Raw genomic sequence first — 20,326 nt, 5'->3', positions numbered from 1 at the left:
TGCTTTTAAGCAACGGATTTCTAATCCCTTAATATTATTGTTGGACTAATTTTAACAGCTAACATTTCGATGGCAATAATAAATATATATGCCGATAGTGGACAACCTTGTTTTATTTCTCTTGACAGTTTAAAACTTTCTGAGATGTAGCCATTATTTACTATTTTACACCTAGGGTTACTATACATAACTTTAACCCATTTTATAAGAGATTCTCCAAAATTGAAATATTCTAGGCATTTATATATAAACTCCAGTCGTACTTTATCAAAAGCCTTTTCAAAATCAGCAATGAAAACCAGGCAGGGTTTCCCCGATATTTCATAGTATTCTATTGTTTCCAGTACTTATATTATCTCCAATGTATCGTCCATGTAAAAAACCTGTCTGATTTGGATGAATAATATCTGACAATACCTTTTTAATTCTATGCGCCAAGCAGTTAGCTAGAATTTTTGCATCACAACACTGAAGTGTAAGAGGCCTCCAATGTTTTTAATGGACTGGATCTTTATATATACCACTTGGATCCTGTTTCAGTAATAATGAAATCAGACCTTGTTGCGTGTCCGATAATCTACCGTTTATACAGGAGTGGTTAAAACATGCTAATAATGGTCCTCTGAGTATATCAAAAAAGTTTGGTATACTTCCACTGGTATGCCATCCAGCCCTGGAGTTTTCCCAGACTTAAAGGCTTTAATTGCATCTAAGTTCCTCCTCTGTAATTTGGCCTTCACATGAGTCTTTCTGTATAGATGTTAATTTTACATTATTAATAGGAAAAAAATCCATACAATTAGCTTCAGTTAGTGGAGATGGAGGGGACTGAAACGAAAACATATTCTTAAAGTACTTTACTTCCTCTTTCAAAATATCGTTCGGTGAATCATGTGTGACTCCATCATTTGTAACAAGTTTCAATAACATTTTTTTGGTAGCATTTCTATGTTGAAGATTGAAAAATAATTTTGTGTATTTTTCCCCATATTCCATCCAGTTCGCTTTATTTTTTATAATATATTACACTGGATCTTTCTTGAATAAGTTCCTACATTTCTTTTAGTTTTTCCTCTAACTTGCCTCTATGGTACAGTTTTTATTGCTATCTAACTGTACTGTTAGTCCTTCAATTTCCTTTGATAATATGGAAATCATGTCCAATCAATTAAATTTACCACAGCTGGACTCCAATCAAGTTGTAAAAACATCAAGGACGATCAATAGAAACAGAATGCACCTGAGCTCAATTTTGAGTCTCATAGCAAAGGGTCTGAATACTTATGTAAATAAGGTGTCTGCTTTTTATGTTTAATACATTTGAAAAAATCTAAAAACCTGTTTTCACTTATCATTATGGGATATTGTGTGTAGACTGATGAAGAAAATTGTTTATTTAATACATTTTAGAATAAGGCTGTAACATAACAAAATGTGGAAAAAGTGTAGGGGTCTGAATACTTTCCGAATGTACTGTACATAGACACAGGCTTTGTTTAATGCCAGTGGCAGGTCGTTAGTCAAAATAGAAAAGAGTAGAGGGCCAAGAGAGCTGCCCTGCGGTACAACACATTTTACATGTTTAATGAGCCACTGAACACTCCGATTGGCACGTGTGTTTTTATGCTGCTCATTCGATTATTAGATTAGATTTCAGTCTTGGAGGCGTTTTTCTGACCGATTCCGAGTTTGATTAATGATGTTTTTCATGGTTCAAGCTAGGTCTCTTAGTTCCGGTGAAGTGAAATCTTAACGCTACAGCATACAATGATATTCTAGACATTTCATGAACAGGAGATTTGATATGTAATGTAATAAGCAGTACCGCAGGGGTCATCAACTAGATGGTCTGTAGAATCTGCCACATACGTCTCGTGTCTGAGCCTTTGATTTGCGACTCCACTTTGTCTCTATACTGACATTTTGTTTGTTTGATTGCCTTGGAGGGAATAACTACACTGTTTGTATTCAGCCATATTCCCAGTCACCTTTCCATGGTTAAATGCGGTGGTTTGCACGTTCAGTTCTGCACGAATGCCGCCATTCGTGCAGAACAAATGTATTAGATTCTACTATCCACGGTTTCTGGTTAGGGTAGGTTTTAATAGTCACAGTAGGTACAACATCTCCTATGCACTTCCTTATATACTCACATACCGAATCAGTGTATACGTCGATATTATTCTCTGAGGCTACCCGGAACATGTCCCAGTCCGCGTGATCAAAACAATCTTGAAGCGTGGATTGGTCAGACCAGCGTTGAATAGTCCTTAGCACGGGTACATCCTGTTTGAGTTTCTGCCTCTAGGAAGGGAGGAGCAAAATGGAGTCGTGGTCAGATTTGCCTCTAGAAAGTTGGGGGAGGGCCTTGTATGCATCGCGGAAGTTAGAGTAGACTACAGTCAATATGCTGATAGAATTTAGGTAGCCTTGTTCTCAAATTTGCTTTGTTAAAATCCCCAGCTATAATAAATTCAGCCTCAGGATATATAGTTTCCAGTTTGCATAAAGTCCAGTGAAGTTCCTTGAGGGCCGTCGTGGTATCGGCTTGAGGTGGGATATACACGGCTGTGATAATAACCAAGGAGAATTCCCTTGGGTGATAATGTGGTCGGCATTTGATTGTAAGGAATTCTAGGTCAGGTGAACAAAAGGACTCGAGTTCCTGTATGTTGTTACAATTACACCATGAGTCGTTAATCATGAAACATACACCCCCGCCCTTCTTGTCCGGAGAGATGTTTATTCCAGTTGGCGCAACGCACAAAGAATCCAGGTGGCTGTACCGACTCTGACAGCATATACCGAGAGAGCCATGTTTCCGTGAAACAGAGTATGTTACAATCCCTGTTGTCTTTCTGGAAAGCAACCCTTGCCCTAATTTTGGCAACCTTGTTATCTAGAGACTGGACATTAGCGAGTAACATACTCGGGAGCGGTGGGTGGTGTGCGCCTCCGAAGTCTGACCAGAAGACCGCTCCGTCTACCTCTTCTCCTGCAGCGTTGTTTTGTGTCAGCCTCTGGAATCAGTTAAAATGCCCTCGGTGGTACAGACAAAGGTTCCGCTTCGGGAAGTTGTATTCCTGGTCGTAGTGCTGGTAAGTTGACGTTGCTCTGATATCCAATAGTTCTTCCCGGCTGTATGGAATAACACTTAAGATTTTCTGGGCTAACAATGTAAGAAATAGTACATAAAAAAACAATACTGCAGAGTTTCCTAAGGACTAGAAGCGAGGCAGCCCTCTCCGTTGGCACCATTTGAGTTGGAGGCCATGCACGCCTCCAACTCAATCATCAAGTTTGCAGACGACACAACAGTAGTAGGCTTGATTACCAACAACGAGGAGACAGCCTACAAGGAGAAGGTGAGGGCACTCGGAGTGTGGTGTCAGGAAAACAACTTCTCACTCAACGTCAACAAAACAGAGGAGATGAAGGTGGACTTCAGGAAATAGCAGAGAGAGCACCCCCCTATCCACATCGACGGGACAGCAGTGGAGAAGGTGGACAGTTTTTAAGTTCCTCGGCGTACACATCACGGACAAACTGAAATGGTCCACCCACACAGACAGTGTGGTGAAGAAGGCGCAACAGCGCCTCTTCAACCTCAGGAGGCTGAAGAAATTTGTCTTGTCACTAAAACCCTCAAACTTTTACAGATGCACAATTGAGAGCATCCTGTCAGGCTGTATCACCGCATGGTACGGCATGTGCACTACCCACAACCGCAAGGCTCTCCAGAGGGTGGTGCGGTCTGCACAATGCATCACTGGGTGCAAACTACCTGCCCTCCAGGACACCTACAGCACCCGATGTCACAGGAAGGCCAAAAAGATCATCAAGGACAACAACCACCCAAGCCACTGTCTGTTCACCCCGCTACTATGCAGAAAGCAAGGTCAGTACAGGTGCAGCAAAGCTGGGACCGAGAGACTGAAAAACAGCTTCTATCTCAAGGCCATCAGACTGTTAAACAGCCATCACTAGCACATTAGAGGCTGCTGCCTATAGGCATAGACTAGGAATTACTGGCCACTTTAAGGAATGGAACACTAGTCACTTTAATAATGCCACTTTAATAATGTTCACATATCTTGCATTACTCATCTCATATGTATATACTGTATTTTATACCATCTATTGCATTTTGCCTATGCCGCTCTGTCATTGCTCATCCATATATTTATATATTCTTATTCCATTTCTTTACTTAGATCTGTGTGTATTAGGTAGTTGTTGTGGAATTGTTAGATTACATGTTAGATATTACTGCACTGTCGGGACTAGAAGCACAAACATTTGCTAACCATGTGTATGTGACCAATCAATTTTGATTTGATCCGATTTTTTTCTTGAGCTGATGGTTGGGGGCCAGAACATAATTACAAATAATTTGTACAATAATGTATAACCTTGCTCACATTTGTATACGATCACGTTTCTCTCCATTATGTGTTGAAATACTTGGGAACAGATTTCTTAGTGGTACCTTATTTTTTTTAAAAACAGCGCTCATACTTTTTTCATTTAGACACACCCTTTGAGCTATGACGTTACCCAATAACATCCTTTCTCTTCAGTTTAAACGGAAGTGAACAGTGACCAAGGACAATTTCCACGTTAGCGTTTTTGTTGTTATTTAGACGTTTATTAACAACATGGGACAAACAAATATGACTAATTTAACTGCACAGCATCACATACTTACCCCATGTAGTCGTTAATTCGCGTTGGAGACAGGACTTGGTTGATAGATATTATTTAGGTAACGCTGAACTAACAATGGCTAACTGTATGGTTTTTCACACTCAAATAGCCTCCATCATGGAAGTGCTTGCAAATTCAGCCGTGGCAGAGATCTGTAAACTCGTAGACGACGACTATGCAGTGTTTCGTTTGGAAATTTCTCAAAGCCAGAAAGAAAACAGGGGATTGCGTAGGAAACTACAGCTACTTGAACTGAAGGTAGCAAGGGAGCGCGCAGACAGGACAATGCGAGAACGCATCCTCGCTAGTCGTCCCAGTAATGTCAAGATCCTAGACCGATACAGAGGAATGGAAAGAGGTACATTTCGCAGAAGGCCAAGGCTACGCGGCCTGTCGACTTTCATATATAGTTTCGTTCCTGTCGCTCCAGTTCCGATGTGTTACCTAAAATTGGGTCTTGGTCAGTTTTTGGATAGTATGCAATAACGCCCCTGATTACTTAGCTATCTTGCGCAAAAACACTAAAATATTCTAACCAGATTCTTGATTTACTGCATTTCCTATTATTTTCTCAATGAAAACAATGTGATGAATGGAACATAATATTGTGAACAAAAATATAAACGCAACAATTTCAAATATTTTACTGAGTTACAGTTCATATAAGGAAATCAGTCAATTTAAATAAATAAATTAGGCCCACATCTATAGATTTCACATGACTGGGCAGAGGTGCAGGCATGGGTGGGCCTGGGAGGGCATAGGCCCACCATTCCCAGCCGATCAGAATACATTTTTTACAGGCAGAAATACTCCTCGGTTTCATCAGCTGTCTGGGTGGCTGGTGTCAGACGATCCCGCAGGTGAAGAAGCCGGATGTGGAGGAACTAGGCTGGTGTGGTTACACGTGGTCTGCGGTTGTGAGGCCGGTTGGAAGTACGGCCAAATTCTCTAAAACGACATTGGAGGCAGCTTATGGTAGTAGAGACATGAACATTAAATTCTCTGGCTACAGCTCTGGTGGACATTCCTGCAGTCACCATGCCAATTGCACGCTCTCTCAAAACTTGAGACATCAGTGGCATTGTGTTGTGTGACAACTGTACAGTGGGCTTTTATTGTCTTCAGCTTCTTGAGATGCCACACCTGTCAGGTGGATGGATTATCTTGGCAAATGAGATATGCTCACTAACGGATGTAAACAAATTTGGGCACAAAATTTGAGAGAAATAAGGTTTTTGTGCATATGAAACATTTCTGGGATCTTTTATTTCAGCTCATGAAACATGGGACCAACACTTTACATGTTGCGTTTATATTTTTGTTCAGTGTACATCGATCACTAAATAGTATAGAAAGTTATGAGAAGTGTTACTTTACATCCTTGCCAATTCTAGACAGTGTCAAAAATGTAAATAGTGTACCGTTAAGCATTGACAGTAGCTAAACTAACTACCTCTTTCCCCCAATAACTCTCAGGTGAAGGAGATCTCACTGGAGGCCACAGGAGCTTTGTGAAGGCAGCAGGACAAAATACATGGAGAGATGACCAACCAATCACTGTTGATGAGGGGAGTGGAACCTCGACCCAGCACGTTATCGTGATAGAGGTTAGCCGTATACCCACTTATTTTTCAGTGAGCATTGCGTATACTCACTTCTTAATCCCCACTGATATGTATCAAAGTAGTGTAGTGGAGGTATACGCCGTATCAATTAATAAGGCTGATGAAACATATCAGAATGTTTAGCTTAAAATGTTGATAAACTATTATTTCTTCACATTTTGGGCGCAGCCATATACATACGGGGGATGTTGCAAAATGCAATTTGCGGAAAACACCTTTCTAAAATGCGCACTGCACATGCGAGAGGTTTCATGGACAGAGATGGAAATATCCGTTCAAAATGTATAAAGAGGGGAGATCTAAAGATGCAACAACTATCATCGGTTTCTAACATGACAAGGATAATGCCTTGGCTGCTAGACAATGAAAGAAAGAAAACCAATAGAAAGGAGAAAGCATATGAGGAAGCCTTAATAAAATAATTGACTCCACGTTTCTATGGTGGGATTTTGCCTATAGGCTATTTTGAGCCAAGGTTAAACATGCCTCATAATATGAAGTAAAAAGTCCAGGTTTCAAACAATTAAGGAACAGCAAAAATATAGCGACGCTAATCCTGGCCTAACCGTACTCGAGTAGATGGAAAGACTTTCCCAATAACCGTCTCAATTAAATGTTGACTAGCTTACCTTTCAGAATGATATCATGATTATTTCCATCAATCCAGTGGCCATTTTGGTGCGGAGCATGTACCTTCCTGCATATTTTGCCATGGGGCAAAGAGAAAAATGTTCAGTTTTAAAGCACATTTCCTGCAGTTCTACACATTTTGCCATAGGGCAGAGGGAAAAATGTGCAGTTTTATAGCTCACCCGATGCTATTCTCCACATTTTGCCACGAGGCTGAGAAAAGTTTGCATTTTTAAAGCTAATTAAAACTAAAATATAGGTTTGTTGGTTGATAACGGCATTAGATTATGAGCTGTCTTGTTTGCTAAATAAACAAATGAAATAGGCAGTGGCATGGCGCATATAGCCATAATAGCACAGTGACATATGCCTCAAGCAGTCATATTCATCACTTATTGGGGGTGTGGCTTTCAGTTAGTTATTTTGGCAACCCAGCCTGTGAGAGTGAATGTCATTCCAGTTAATCTGTTCTGTTATATTTGATCAAATCTGACTAACCCAGTGCATTGCTTGCGATGAATTCTATCTGATGGTGTTTGCATGTTTAAGTAAAAAGACAAATAATGTCCTGTTTGGAATACTGACAGGTAAAGAACATAAAAATAACAAATAAAAGCCCCACCCATGCGTTCTCCCCTGCTACAGAAACACTGTTAACCAAACAACAGTGCTAGGTGCCTGTGCACTTGAATTAAAGGTTAACTATACAAAAAAATGATTTCCTTCAATTGTTTTTCCCAGACCTAATGTGGGAACATCCCCCGTATGTATATGGCTGCGCCCAAGATGTGGCTTAATCATTGTTATGGATTTACATCCAATTGTATTTTTATTATTTTTTAATTAAAAACGTGTGACTTTGATAGCAAAAGCCTTTAAAAAAAATCATAATAATAATAAAAGTCTGAAACCTGTGAATGTATGACTCAGTTTAGCCTACTTGCACAGTACAGCTTGGGTTGGCCTGACTGTGAAAGACCAATATGGGAAACAGTGCCTTGCAAAAGTATTCACCCCCCTTGGCATTTTTCCTATTTTGTTGCATTACAACCTCTTATTTAAATGGATTTTTATTTGGATTCATATAATGGACATATAGTCCAAATTGGTGAAGTGAAATGAAAAAAATTACTTGTTTAAATGGATTTATTTTTTAAATACGGAAAGTGGTGCGTGCATATGTATTCACCCCCTTTGCTATGAAGCCCCTAAATAAGATCCAATGCAACCAATTACCTTCAGAAGTCAGATAATTAGTTAGTTTGCACACAGGTGGACTTTATTTAAGTGTCACATGATCTGTCACATGATCTCAGTATATATACAAACCTGTTCTGAAAGGCCCCAGAGCCTGCAACACCACTAAGCAAGGGGCACCACCAAGCAAGTAGCACCACGAAGACCAAGGAGCTCTCCAAACAGGTCAGGGACAAAGTTGTGGAGAAGTACAGATCAGGGTTGGGTTAAAAAAAATATCTGAAACTTTGAACATCCTGCGGAGCACCATTAAATCCATTATTAAAAAATGGAACGAATATTTGCACCAGAACAAACCTGCCAAGAGAGGGCCGCCCACCAAAACTCACAGACCAGGCAAGGAGGGCGTTAATCAGAGAGGCAACAAAGAGACCAAAGATAACCCTGAAGGAGCTGCAAAGCTCCACAGCGGAGATTGGAGTATCTGTCCATAGGACCACTTTAAGCTGTACACTCCACAGAGCTGGGCTTTACGGAAGAGTGGCCAGAAAAAAAGCCATTGCAAGCAAACACGTTTGGTGTTCGCCAAAAGGCATGTGGGAGACTCCCCAAACATATGGAAGATGGTACTCTGGTTAGATGAGACTAAAATTGAGCTTTTTGGCCATCAAGGAAAACGCTATGTCTGGCGCAAACCCAACACTTCTCATCACCCCGAGAACACCATCCCCACAGTGAAGTATGGTGGTGGCAGCATCATGCTGTGGGGATGTTTTTCAGAGGCAGGGACTGGGAGACTAGTCATGATCGAAGGAAAGATGACGGAGCAAAGTACAGAGAGATCCTTGATGAAAACCTGCTCCAGAGCGCTCCGGACCTCAGACTGGGGCGAAGGTTCATCTTCCAACAATACAACAACCCTAAGCACACAGTCAAGACCGCAGGAGTGGCTTCGGGACAAGTCTCTGAATGTCCTTGAGTGGCCCAGCCAGAACCCGGACTTGAACCGGATCGAAAATCTCTTGAGAGACCTGAAAATAACTGTGCAGCGACGCTCATCATCCAACCTGACAGAGCTTGAGAGGATCTGCAGAGAAGAATGGGAGGAACTCCCCAATTACAGGTGTGCCAAGCTTATAGTGTCATACCCAAGAAGACTCTAGGCTGTAATCACTGCTAAAGGTGCGTCAACAAAGTACTGAGTAAACGGTTTGAATACTTACAGTACCAGTCAAAAGTTTGGACACACCTACTCATTCAAGCGTTTTTCTTTATTTTTACTATTATCTACATTGTAGAATATTAGTGAAGACATCAAAACTATGAAATGACACAAATGGAATCCTGTAGTTACCAAAAAAGTGATACACAAATTCTTCAAAGTAGCATCCCTTTGCCTTGATTGCAGCTTTGCCCACACTTGGCATTCTCTCAACCAGCTTCACCTGGAATGCTTTTCCAACAGTCTTGAAGGAGTTACCACATATGCTGAGTACTTGTTGGCTGCTTTTCCTTCACTCTGCGGTTCAACTCATCCCAAACCATCTCAATTGGGTTGAGGTCAGTTGATTGTGTAGGCTAGGTCATCTTGTGCAGCACTCATCACTCTCCTTCTTGGTAAAATAGCCCTTACACAGCCTGGAGGTGTGTTTGGTCATTGTCCTGTTGAAAAAGAAATAATAGTCCCACTAATGCGCAAACCAGATGGGATAGTGTATCGCTGCAGAATGCTGTGGTAGCCATGCTGGTTAAGTCTGCCTTGAATTCTAAATAAATCACAGACTGTGTCACCAGCAAAGCAGCGTCACACCTCCTCCTCCATGCTTCACCAGTGGGAACCACACATGTGGAGATCAGCCGTTCACCTAATCTGCGTCTCACAAAGACACGGTGGTTGGAACCAAAAATCTCAAATTTGGACTCATTCGACCAATGGACAGATTTCCACCGGTCTAATGTCCATTGCTCGTGTTTCTTGGCCCAAGCAAGTCTATTCTTATTAGTTTCCTTTAGTAGTGGTTTCTTTGCAGAATTTATTTGGGTTGCGATCTGAGGTGCAGTTAACTCTAATGAACCTACCCTCTGTGGCTGAGTTAACTCTGGGTCTTCCTTTCCTGTGTCGGTCCTCATGAGAGTCGTTTTTTTTTTTTTTGCGACTGCCCTTAAAGAAACTTTCAAAGTTCTTGAAATGTTCTGTATTGACTGACCTTCATATCTTAAAGCAATGATGGACTGTTATTTCTCTTTACTTATTTGAGCTGTTCTTGCCATAATATGGACTTAGCCCTATATGGTAAAAGACCATCTTCTGTATACCACCCCTACCATGGCTCAAACTCATTAAGAAGGAAAGAAATTCCACAAATGAACTTTTAACAAGGCACACCTGTTAATTTAAATGCATTCCAGGTGACTGCCTCATGAAGCTGGTTGAGAGAATGCCAAGCGTGGGCAAAACTGTCAAGGCAAAGGGTGGCTACTTTGAAGAATCTCAAATATGAAATATATTTTGATTTGTTGAACACTTTTTTGGTTACTACATGATACCATATGTGTTATTTCATAGTTTTGATGTCTTCACAATGTAGAAAATAGTAAAAATTAAGAAAAATCCTGGAATGAGTAGGTGTCCAAATGTTTGATTGGTACTGTATGTAAATGTTATATTTCAGGTTTCTATTTTTATAAATTTGCCAACATTAAAATCTGTTTGTGCTCTGTCATTATAGGGTGTTGTGTAAGTTGATGAGGGGGAAAAAAACTATTTCATAAATTTTAGAACAAGGCTGTAATGTGACAAAATGTGGAAAAAGTCAAGGGGTCTGAATACTTTCCGAATGCACTGTATGTGACTGTTTTTCATATAATTTTTCACACAGGGCGCCTATCCTTCTCCGGGTGGGCCGTTTTGGGATTTTTCTTTTAAAAATTAGAATGTACCCACTTCTTCAGGCACCACTGGTGGTCAGTGTAATAGTTTTGCATTAAGAATTACAGTTAATTAAATGTGGCCCGTCTATTTCAGAAAGGCTCCCCTCAGCTATTCACTTGCTTGCATTTACGTCTTTATTTATCTGCCATGGGGAGCTTGAGAGACCTCCCTACAACATTATCCAATACGCCATGAAAGTGGTACTTCCAGGTTCCTCGTTTTGTAGGCAAAGATTTTTCTCCAAATTTGCATCGGCAAATTCATGAAAACCTGGTCATATAAGATATATACTGAACAAAAATATAAACACATCTTGCAACAGTCTCAAAGATTTTACTGAGTTATTGTTGACATAAGCAAATCAATCAAATTGCCATTTATCAAATGCAATTGTGTTTGTTGTCCGTAGTTTATGCCTGCCCATACCATTACCCCACCATGGGGCACTCTGTTTACAAAGTTGACGTCAGCAAATCGCTCGCCCAGACGACGACATACACGCGATCTGCCCGGTACAGCTGAAACCGGGATTCATCCGTGAAGCGCACACTTTTCCAGCGTGCCAGTGGCCATCGAAGTTACGCATTTGCCCACTGAAGTCAGTTACAACGCCGAACTGCAGTCAGGCCAAGACCCTACTGATGATGACGAGCACACAGATGAGCTTCCCTGAGACCGTTTCTGACAGTTTATACAGAAATTCTTTGGTTGTGCAAACCAGGGGGTTCTTAGAACACGCTCATCTGTGTGTGTCCTACAGAGTTGGGCCTTTGGCGCTTAATGCTGACACTGGATTTACGATGCCTTTGGTGATAAAACCTAAAGACCCCATTCCATAGCATGAGTTGGTGTTTGTTTACTGGGAAGTACCAGGGTGGAGATGACTCGAGTATGGATAATGACTTTTGTTTCCACACAATGAGAACAATCTTAACAGCAGATACTGTCTGCTGTGAATTATTAATTTCCTTTGTACGAATCTTAACCTTGTGACCTATTCCACACTTCTGTTGTTTGTCATGTAGACTAAGAGGGTGTATCTTTGCTATAAAAGGTATTTGTATTCTTTGTGTCGGGGCTCTCAACACCACAGTCAAGAGTGTTGTGTCGACCAGCCATAGTTATTGCAGAGCACTCACATCATTCACTTGTGTGTGTGGGGTGACATGCTTTCCTTATTAATATGTGAATAAAGATTTAGTTTAAGTATAACTTTGACTTGTGTGATAAGTTTGTCTCTCCTCATTTGATAATAAAGAAATAACCACCACAGTGGTTACACGTGGTCTGCAGTTGTGAGGCCGGGTTCAAATTCTCTAAAATGACGTTGGAGGCGGCTTATGGTAGAGAAATTAACATTACATTCTCTGGCAACAGCTCTGGTGGACATTGCTGCAGTCAGCATGCCAATTGAACCCTTCCTCAACTTGAGACATCTTTGGTGTTGTGTGACAAAACTGCACATTTTTAGAGCACCTTTTATTGTCTCCAGCACAAGATGCACCTGTATAATGATCATGCAGTTTAATCAGCTTCTTGATATGCCGCACCTGTCAGGTGGCTGGATTATCTTGGCAAAGGAGAATTGCTCAATAACAGGGATATAAATAAAACATTTGAGAGAAATAAACTTTTTGTGCATATTAAAGATTTCTGGGATCTTTCTTTTCAGCTCATGAAACATGGGACCAACACTTTACATGTTGCGTTTACATTTTTGTTCAGTCTATATTAAAATGTTTTCAATGTGTTTTCAGGCAGTGTATAGTGCAATGTCCCTCAAAATGGTTTTCTTAAATTAATAATGATCCAGGTTCTTCCACCATATTTCTCACATGTTCAGACTACATTTTGAGAATATATGGCAAAGTGTATTTTTTTTAAAATTACTATTATAGGCATTATTTTATAGGTGACCTTAAAGTATGAATATTGATTAATTGACCCCATGGGTTATGAAATGTGGTTTAACCAATTCATGTTGCCTACTATAGTGCGTTGTCAACAATTCAATCATATTTTTCAGCAAAATAAGTATTTTTAATTAAAAAGATAATGTAAACTAATCTCAGTCCACCGTACTTTTATGTCCCTTTTTTTTATTTTTTTTTGTTGCTTGTTAGCTTTTTTACATTTTAACTATTTATTTTCATATTCTTACTCTTCAAGGTCTCTACTAACAGGAATGGAACAATATTAATCCATCACAAATGTAATTCCTGCCTTTATCCCATATCTTTGGTGACTCACTTTTTGTTTTCTTACAGCCCTCTGAGTGGGCAAAGTTAATGCCACAACACTGAACTGTAGCAACCCAAAATGATACAAATTATGTAAATTGATGCAGGAGGGCTGGGGGAGTGAAGATTTCTTTCAAATCCAATTCTAAATCCATTGTCAAAACATGCTCTACCAGCCGGTTGAGAATAGGGTTAAGGGGTTAAAAAGTACTGGCTGTAACTAACAGGTTTTTATCGTCGTCAAACTTGAGCAACCATGCTAACAAGTGTGCTGAGTTGTGGTTAAATGAGACTTTTCTAACTTTCGCCAATGTGTCTTACTTCTTGACCGTCAAATATTTGAATAAAAGGCATCGGGTATGAGCAAATCAAATATACAAATCGAATTTTATATATGTCTTATATGATCGCGTTTTCATGAATTTGATAGTATAAGCTTGATTGCCTTTCAAAAACCATACAGGACTCGACCAGGAAGTAGGCGGGACATTCATAGGGTATTCAACTCATGTACCGATAATAACCTCCTCTCTTCTTGTGTCAGTCTGCAGATGCAGAGGCTGCAGGTCATGGGGTCAAGCAGGAGAGGTCTGAAGGAGAGGAGGACCCACGTCACAGCAGAAACATCCAGGTGGATGCTGTGGCTGAAGTGGCACCCCCTGTAGCCATGGAGGACCCCCCCACCGCGCCAGCGCAGCCCAGGATCAGACGCAGCATCACGGAGGTCAGTGGAACGCAGAACGCCGCCCTCAAGTCAGAGACAGACACCGAGACTTTAACTGGGCTGGAATCACTGAGCTGTGCTCCTGCTCCCCGCTCAGAGTATATACTTTATGGTAACCCAAGCCCGAGGACTGTTCTGTCCCATCAGGACTCAGGTGACGTGTCACAGACTGACAATGATCCGTCCTGTTCATACGCTACAGAGATGATACCTGGTGACATGCCTTTGGGCTTAGATACACCGACTAATCCAATGAGAGGTGACTGGAACCGGTACAGTAGTAGTGTAAACTCTGAAGGGTTCCTAGATAAGAAAGGGGAGGGTCTGGTCGTAGATGAAGTGACTGTGAAAGTGGAGAGCGACGTTTCTCTGTCATGGAATGCAGACGAAACTCACTTAGGAGAAGGACACTCGCAGGACAACACCAGTGACTTCTTTGACTACAGGGAAAGCTTAGAGACAAATCCAAATGTCGCAACCCACTCCCCTTTACACGCGTTCAGGGAACGTGACCCAGTGTCCACGTCGATAGAGCCTTCCGATTCACACGTCCGCGTCCTTTTTGATCAGCTATTGAACTCAAACGACAGGGCTAGAGCCCAGGCTCGGGGAGGGGCAACAACATCAGGCAATAGTAAAGAGAAACGGTTCCTCTGCATGTTCTGTCACAAGGGCTTCAGCTGCCTCCAGAATGTGGAGATCCACCAGAGGGTCCACACAGGGGAGAAACCCTTCAGTTGTACCCAATGTGAGAAGAGGTTCTCCCACCAGCACCACCTAAAGAGGCACCAGAGAGTCCACACAGGGGAGAAACCCTACAGCTGCCCACAGTGTGAGAAGAGGTTCTCTCGCCAGGACCAGCTGAAGATGCACCTGAAGGTCCACACGGGAGAGAAGCCATTCGCCTGTATGCATTGCGGGAAGAGTTTTTCAGAGAGGAGATGCCTCAGGATACACCAGCAGAAAAACCATCCCACTCTGTAATATAGAAAGTAACCATTCCACTCAATAGCTTCTGATGTTTAGATCAAACCCTGCATTAAAGACAGATTCATTTTGGTTGTTGTCAGCTCAAAAGACCCATAGATGGATTTGGAATAACAAGAGTTTCGGTGTTGAAACAGATTTCAGGGTGGAAAATTCCCGGGTAGAACATTGCATCAAAACATTGTGTGATATATAAGGCATATATAAGCCTAATGAGTCTCTTACATAGTGTTTGTACTGTGTAGGCTATATGATGTTCACAAATGCCTATTTCATTACTTCCATTGAACTATTTTATTTTTAAATTAATGCAGTTTATCAAGTTCACAATGATTTTTTTGTTGTTGAGACGTGTGTGAGGTTTTTGTATGGTGTGATTAACACTTATGTTTAATAAACACAACATGGGACTTTTCATTTTAATACTTTCATTGAGACTCTCTTTAGTATACATCACATCTGATCTCACCCTATTCTGCATACATACAACAGTACTTCATTACCAATATACATTTAAATATAAATAAATACATTACCAACACACAAACACTCACTATACACATCAAAATAGTTTAGTCAGGTTTGTCTGATGACTTATCATAGCAGACTCATATTTAACCACAATATATTTACAGTGCCCTTAGAAAGTATTCATACCCCGATCTATTCCACATTTTGTTGTGTTACAGCCTGAATTCGAAAATGGTTTAAATGTATTTTTTCCTCGCGTCTACACACAATACCCCATAATGACAAAGTTAAATGTTTTTATAAATGTTTGCTAATTTATTGAAAATTAAACACAGAAATATCTTATTTACATAAGTATTCACACCCCTTATCAGTTCTTTGTAGAAGCGGTTACAGCTGAGTCTTTCTGGGTAAGTCTCTTAGAGCTTTCCACACTTGGATTTTGCAACATTTGCCAATTGTTATTTTCAAAATTCTTCAAGCTGTGTCAAATTGGTTGTTGATCAATGCTAGACAACCATTTTCAGGTCTTGCCATAGATGTTTAAGTACATTTATGTCAAAGCTGTAACTCAGCCACTCAGGAACATTCACTGTCTTGGTGAGCAACTCCAGTGTAGATTTGGCCTTGTGTTTTAGGTTATTGTCCTGCTGAAAGGTCAATTCATTTCCCAGTGTCTGGTGGAAAGCAGACTGAACCAGGTTTTCCTCTAGGGTTGTGCTTGTGCTTAACTCCATTCAATACATTTTTTATACTAAAAAAACTACCCAGTCCTTAACGATTATAAGCATACCCATAGCACGATGCAGCCACCACTATGCTTGAAAATATGGAGAGTGATACTCTAATGTGTTCTACTGGATTTGACCAAAACATAACACTTTGTACTCAGGACAAAAAGTGAATCGCTTTGCCATATTTTCTGCAGTATTACTTTAGTGCCTTGTAGCAAACAGGATGCTTGTTTTGGATATTTGTATTCTGTACAGTCTTCCTTCTTTTCACTCTGTCAATTAGCGTAGTATTGTGGAGTATCGACAGTATTGTTGATCCATCCTCAGTTTGCTCCTATCACAACCATTACACTTTAACTCTTTTAAAGTCACTATGGTGAAATCTTGAGCTGTTTCCTTCCTCTCTGGCAACTGAGTTAGGAAGAACGCCTGTATCTTTGTAGTAACTGGGTGTATTGATACACCATCTAAAGTGTAATTAATAACTTCACCATGCTCAAAAGGATATTCAATGTCTACCAATAGGTGCTCTTCTTTGCGAGGCAATGGAAAACCTCCCTGGTCTTTGTGGTTGAATCTGTGTTTGAAATTCACTGCTCAACTGAGGGACCTTACAGATAATTGTATGTGTGGGGTACAGAGATGAGGTAGTAATTTAAATTTCATGTTAAACTTTTATTGCAGACAGAATGAGTCCATGCAACGTATTATGTGACTTGTTAAGCAAATTGTTACTCCTGAACTTATTTAGGCTTGCAATAACAAATAGATTGAATACTTATTGATTCAAGACATTTCAGCCTTTAATTTTTAATTAATTTGTAAACATTTACAAAAACATTATTCCACTTTGACATTATGGGGTATCGTGTGTAGGCCAGTGACAACAAATCTAAATTTAATCCATTTCAATTTCGGGCTGTAAAACAACAACATTTGAAAAACTAATGGGGTGTGAATACTTTCTGAACAATAAAGTAATTCTGTAACTACAATATAGGACTCAAACGTAGTGACGTATGTACGTACCTGAGGGAGTGTATGTCTGTGTCATAATCTGTATCATCTGTCTCTTCCAGGAGGAGGAGTGTCCAGAGGTGCTGCTGGTGAAGGAGGAGGGGTGTGAGGAGGGTCTGGGGAACCCTGAGTGGACCATGGTCATGGAGGACAACCAGACTACACCTGAACCAACAGAGGAACCAGCTGAGCAGCACAGGACCACACACAGTCTCATTGAGGTGAGCCCACTGTGAACTACTGTCTTTATGGTATTAGGTCCATGTCAGTGGTTGTCAGGGGTTTTGATGATGAGGGAGGACGATTTGTTTTCATGAGCACCCAGTTCAATGTAACATCGATAGGTTTAGGCTACTACGTGATGCAACATTTTTCCCTATACCCATCATGAGGTTGTTACAACCTAGCCTATGAATTAAAGTTTACAACGTAGCTGCACACAGGTCGAGAGAAAATGTTGAGGTGACAGACAGTGACACATCTAGCTGATCTAGGGTGTAATCATTAGTCCAACAATTGCAAATGAGAGTTTCTATTGGACAAATTCAGGTATGTTTATCCCTGTTTTGTTCACTTTCATAGCAGCCACGTTGTATTCTTTCTCGCATCAATGCGCTCTCCTCCTCTCACCCTTTCCCTTCGTTTGTGGATTTCAATGCAAAACACATCAGCTGTATGTGTCCAGGTGAAGAAACCTTTTCAAATCATATCATAACCGCTACACACAGCCTACATTTTTGTCCCCATATTAGCTAAAGTATCATCCTAGTCAACATAGCTAATAGAACTTATGCATTAGTAAACACGCTACAATCATGCAGTAATCTTAGTCACTCAGCAGTTTAGCGTTTATACCGGCGGCCCCGGTGGAAATAAATTAATACAACGATAAAGCCTTGCGTGCATACCTTGACTTGGAAGAGTTCCAGTGTTGTGTTGGATATTCATAGCCAGCTAGCTAACATAGCATCCTTCTGTTTGAGCCAGGTGTTTTGAGTAAGCTAAACTAGCTAGCTGCATTTGCTAGCTAAGTAAGTGAAACTGAAAGTGAAAAAAATGACTCTCTCTCTCTTGCTTCTCCTTCATTTTTGAAGAAATTAATTTGTTCAAAACTGTTCAACTGTTGTCTTTCTCTCTCTTTGAGTAAACTACTCACCACATTTTATGCACTGCAGTGCTAGCTAGCTGTAGCTTATGCTTTCAGTACTAGATTCATTCTCTGATCCTTTGATTGGTTGGACAACATGTCAGTTCATGCTGCAAGAGCTCTGATAGGTTGGAGGACATCCTCCGGAAGTTGTCATAATTTCTGTGTAAGTCTATGGAAGGGTGTGAGAACCAAGAGCCTCCTAGGTTTTGTATTGAAGTCAATGTACCAAGAGGAGGACCGACGCTAGCTGTCCTCCGGCTACATCATGGTGCTCCCCTACAGATTGCTGTTGAGGCTACTGTAGACCTTCATTGCAAAACAGTGTGTTTTAATCAATTATTTGGAGTAGTTTTATCTAAAAAAGAGAACTTGGTACATGTTTAAAATATATTTTTATGAAATTCACTGGGGAGGATGGTCCTCCTCTTCCTCCTCTGAGGAGCCTCCACTGGTCCATATCCACAAAGCCTCTCAGAGCAGAAGTAGTCTAGGATCAGTTTTTCCTTTTAGATCATAATGAATAAGATTACTTGGAAAGATTCTAGATCGGCAGTCCTACTCTGAGACTCTTTGTGGATATGGGCCCAGGTCTTGATAAATGTTGTCGTAAGTGTGGGACCATGCCTTTGAATTATCAAACCATTGAAGAGTGTCAAGTAATCAAATCAAATAGCACATTTGCATAGTATTATATGAACTATCATTTTTGCATAGTACTCATAGTAGCCTCGTCGCTATCCAGGTTTCCCTAAAACGGAAAGCCGGGCAAAGTTCCATGGCAGACATTAGCTAAAGAGGGGTGAGAAACCCGGTGTAAACCAGTGACGTAACGCAACACGTCAAACCAGTCAAATGACTTGCTTGGACGGAGCTCCAAAGATGCTCACCAGATTAGTGCCGTAAGAGCAACAGTGCGTGAGGACTAAACATGTCAACAACACAAGCACTAGTGACAAAACATTTTAAAACGTTTTCTCATTCTTCCCCTCTAATCGGGGACTGATTAAGACCTGGGACACCAGGTGAATGCAATGAATTATCAGGTGGAACAGAAAACCAGCAGGCTCCGGACGATGTACGGTAAGAGTTGAATACCCCTGGTTTATCTACTATGGGAACAACTGCAATCTTTTTGCAAGCAACATTGCTAAAATCAATAAAATAAAATGAACGTCATAATATGTTACCTGTAATACTCATCTCCTGTAGCCTAATTGTCATCTCCTTATTGTCGTACTCTACCTAAATTACAGGAGTTGGATTTGCACTAAACCATTTTACATGTCAGCACTTAAATGGCATGTACAAAATCTGGTATATGGTTTGCCTCATCAACATTGTCTACTGGTATCATTTTAAACTGAGAACGTATAGCTCAACATGTAAACAATGTGTGAGTTTAGATATTCTCTGCTTCAGATGACAGATGCCCATAAGACCAGTAATGCCATTATACTGTAAGCCTGTGGCTGCATTGGTGATGCAAGCCGTATGATAAGCTGCAAAATGGATTCAGATAGCTGATATACTGCGACAGAGTGACAACCAAATAAAAGACTGGAGATTTTACAGCTAGACACGAAGGAAATGTTAATTTGAGAATACAACACAGACACACAGACACATTACAGACAGAACCCCTTCCCATCTTTATTGCAGGATTGTGATATGTGATTAATACATTTTGAATAATAGTTTAACAATTAAATCAAGTTTAAACACTTCACTTCAAAGAATCAACACGTAATGTACAAATACGCTAACTCGCATGTAAAGATTAGATATCTTAGTCTAAACAACAATAGATGATTGAGTAGTAACAAGTAGGCTACTATTACTAAAGCGTCATTTCAGGTGAACAAAACAAACTCCATACCAGCGGTGGCCAACCTTGCTCCACTGATGCCTG

General features: G+C 40.6%; 1 protein-coding gene across 1 annotated transcript in view; it reads left to right on the top strand.

The window, feature by feature from the left end:
- Positions 1 to 1,502: 1,502 nt before the first annotated feature.
- Positions 1,503 to 20,326, top strand: part of LOC106602496 (uncharacterized) — a 29,773-nt gene continuing 10,949 nt past the window's right edge. The window contains exons 1-4 of the mRNA XM_045717533.2: positions 1,503 to 5,065; positions 6,187 to 6,317; positions 13,879 to 14,058; positions 17,330 to 17,488. Coding sequence (XP_045573489.2) covers positions 4,783 to 5,065; positions 6,187 to 6,317; positions 13,879 to 14,058; positions 17,330 to 17,488 — 753 coding nt within the window. The 5' untranslated portion in view covers positions 1,503 to 4,782. The remainder of the gene's footprint in view (positions 5,066 to 6,186; positions 6,318 to 13,878; positions 14,059 to 17,329; positions 17,489 to 20,326) is intronic.

This window comes from Salmo salar, chromosome 04 (assembly GCF_965601325.2).
Source record: "Salmo salar chromosome 04, fSalSal1, whole genome shotgun sequence".
Lineage (NCBI taxonomy): Eukaryota > Metazoa > Chordata > Actinopteri > Salmoniformes > Salmonidae > Salmo > Salmo salar.
This window is presented reverse-complemented; position numbering and strand designations above follow the sequence as displayed.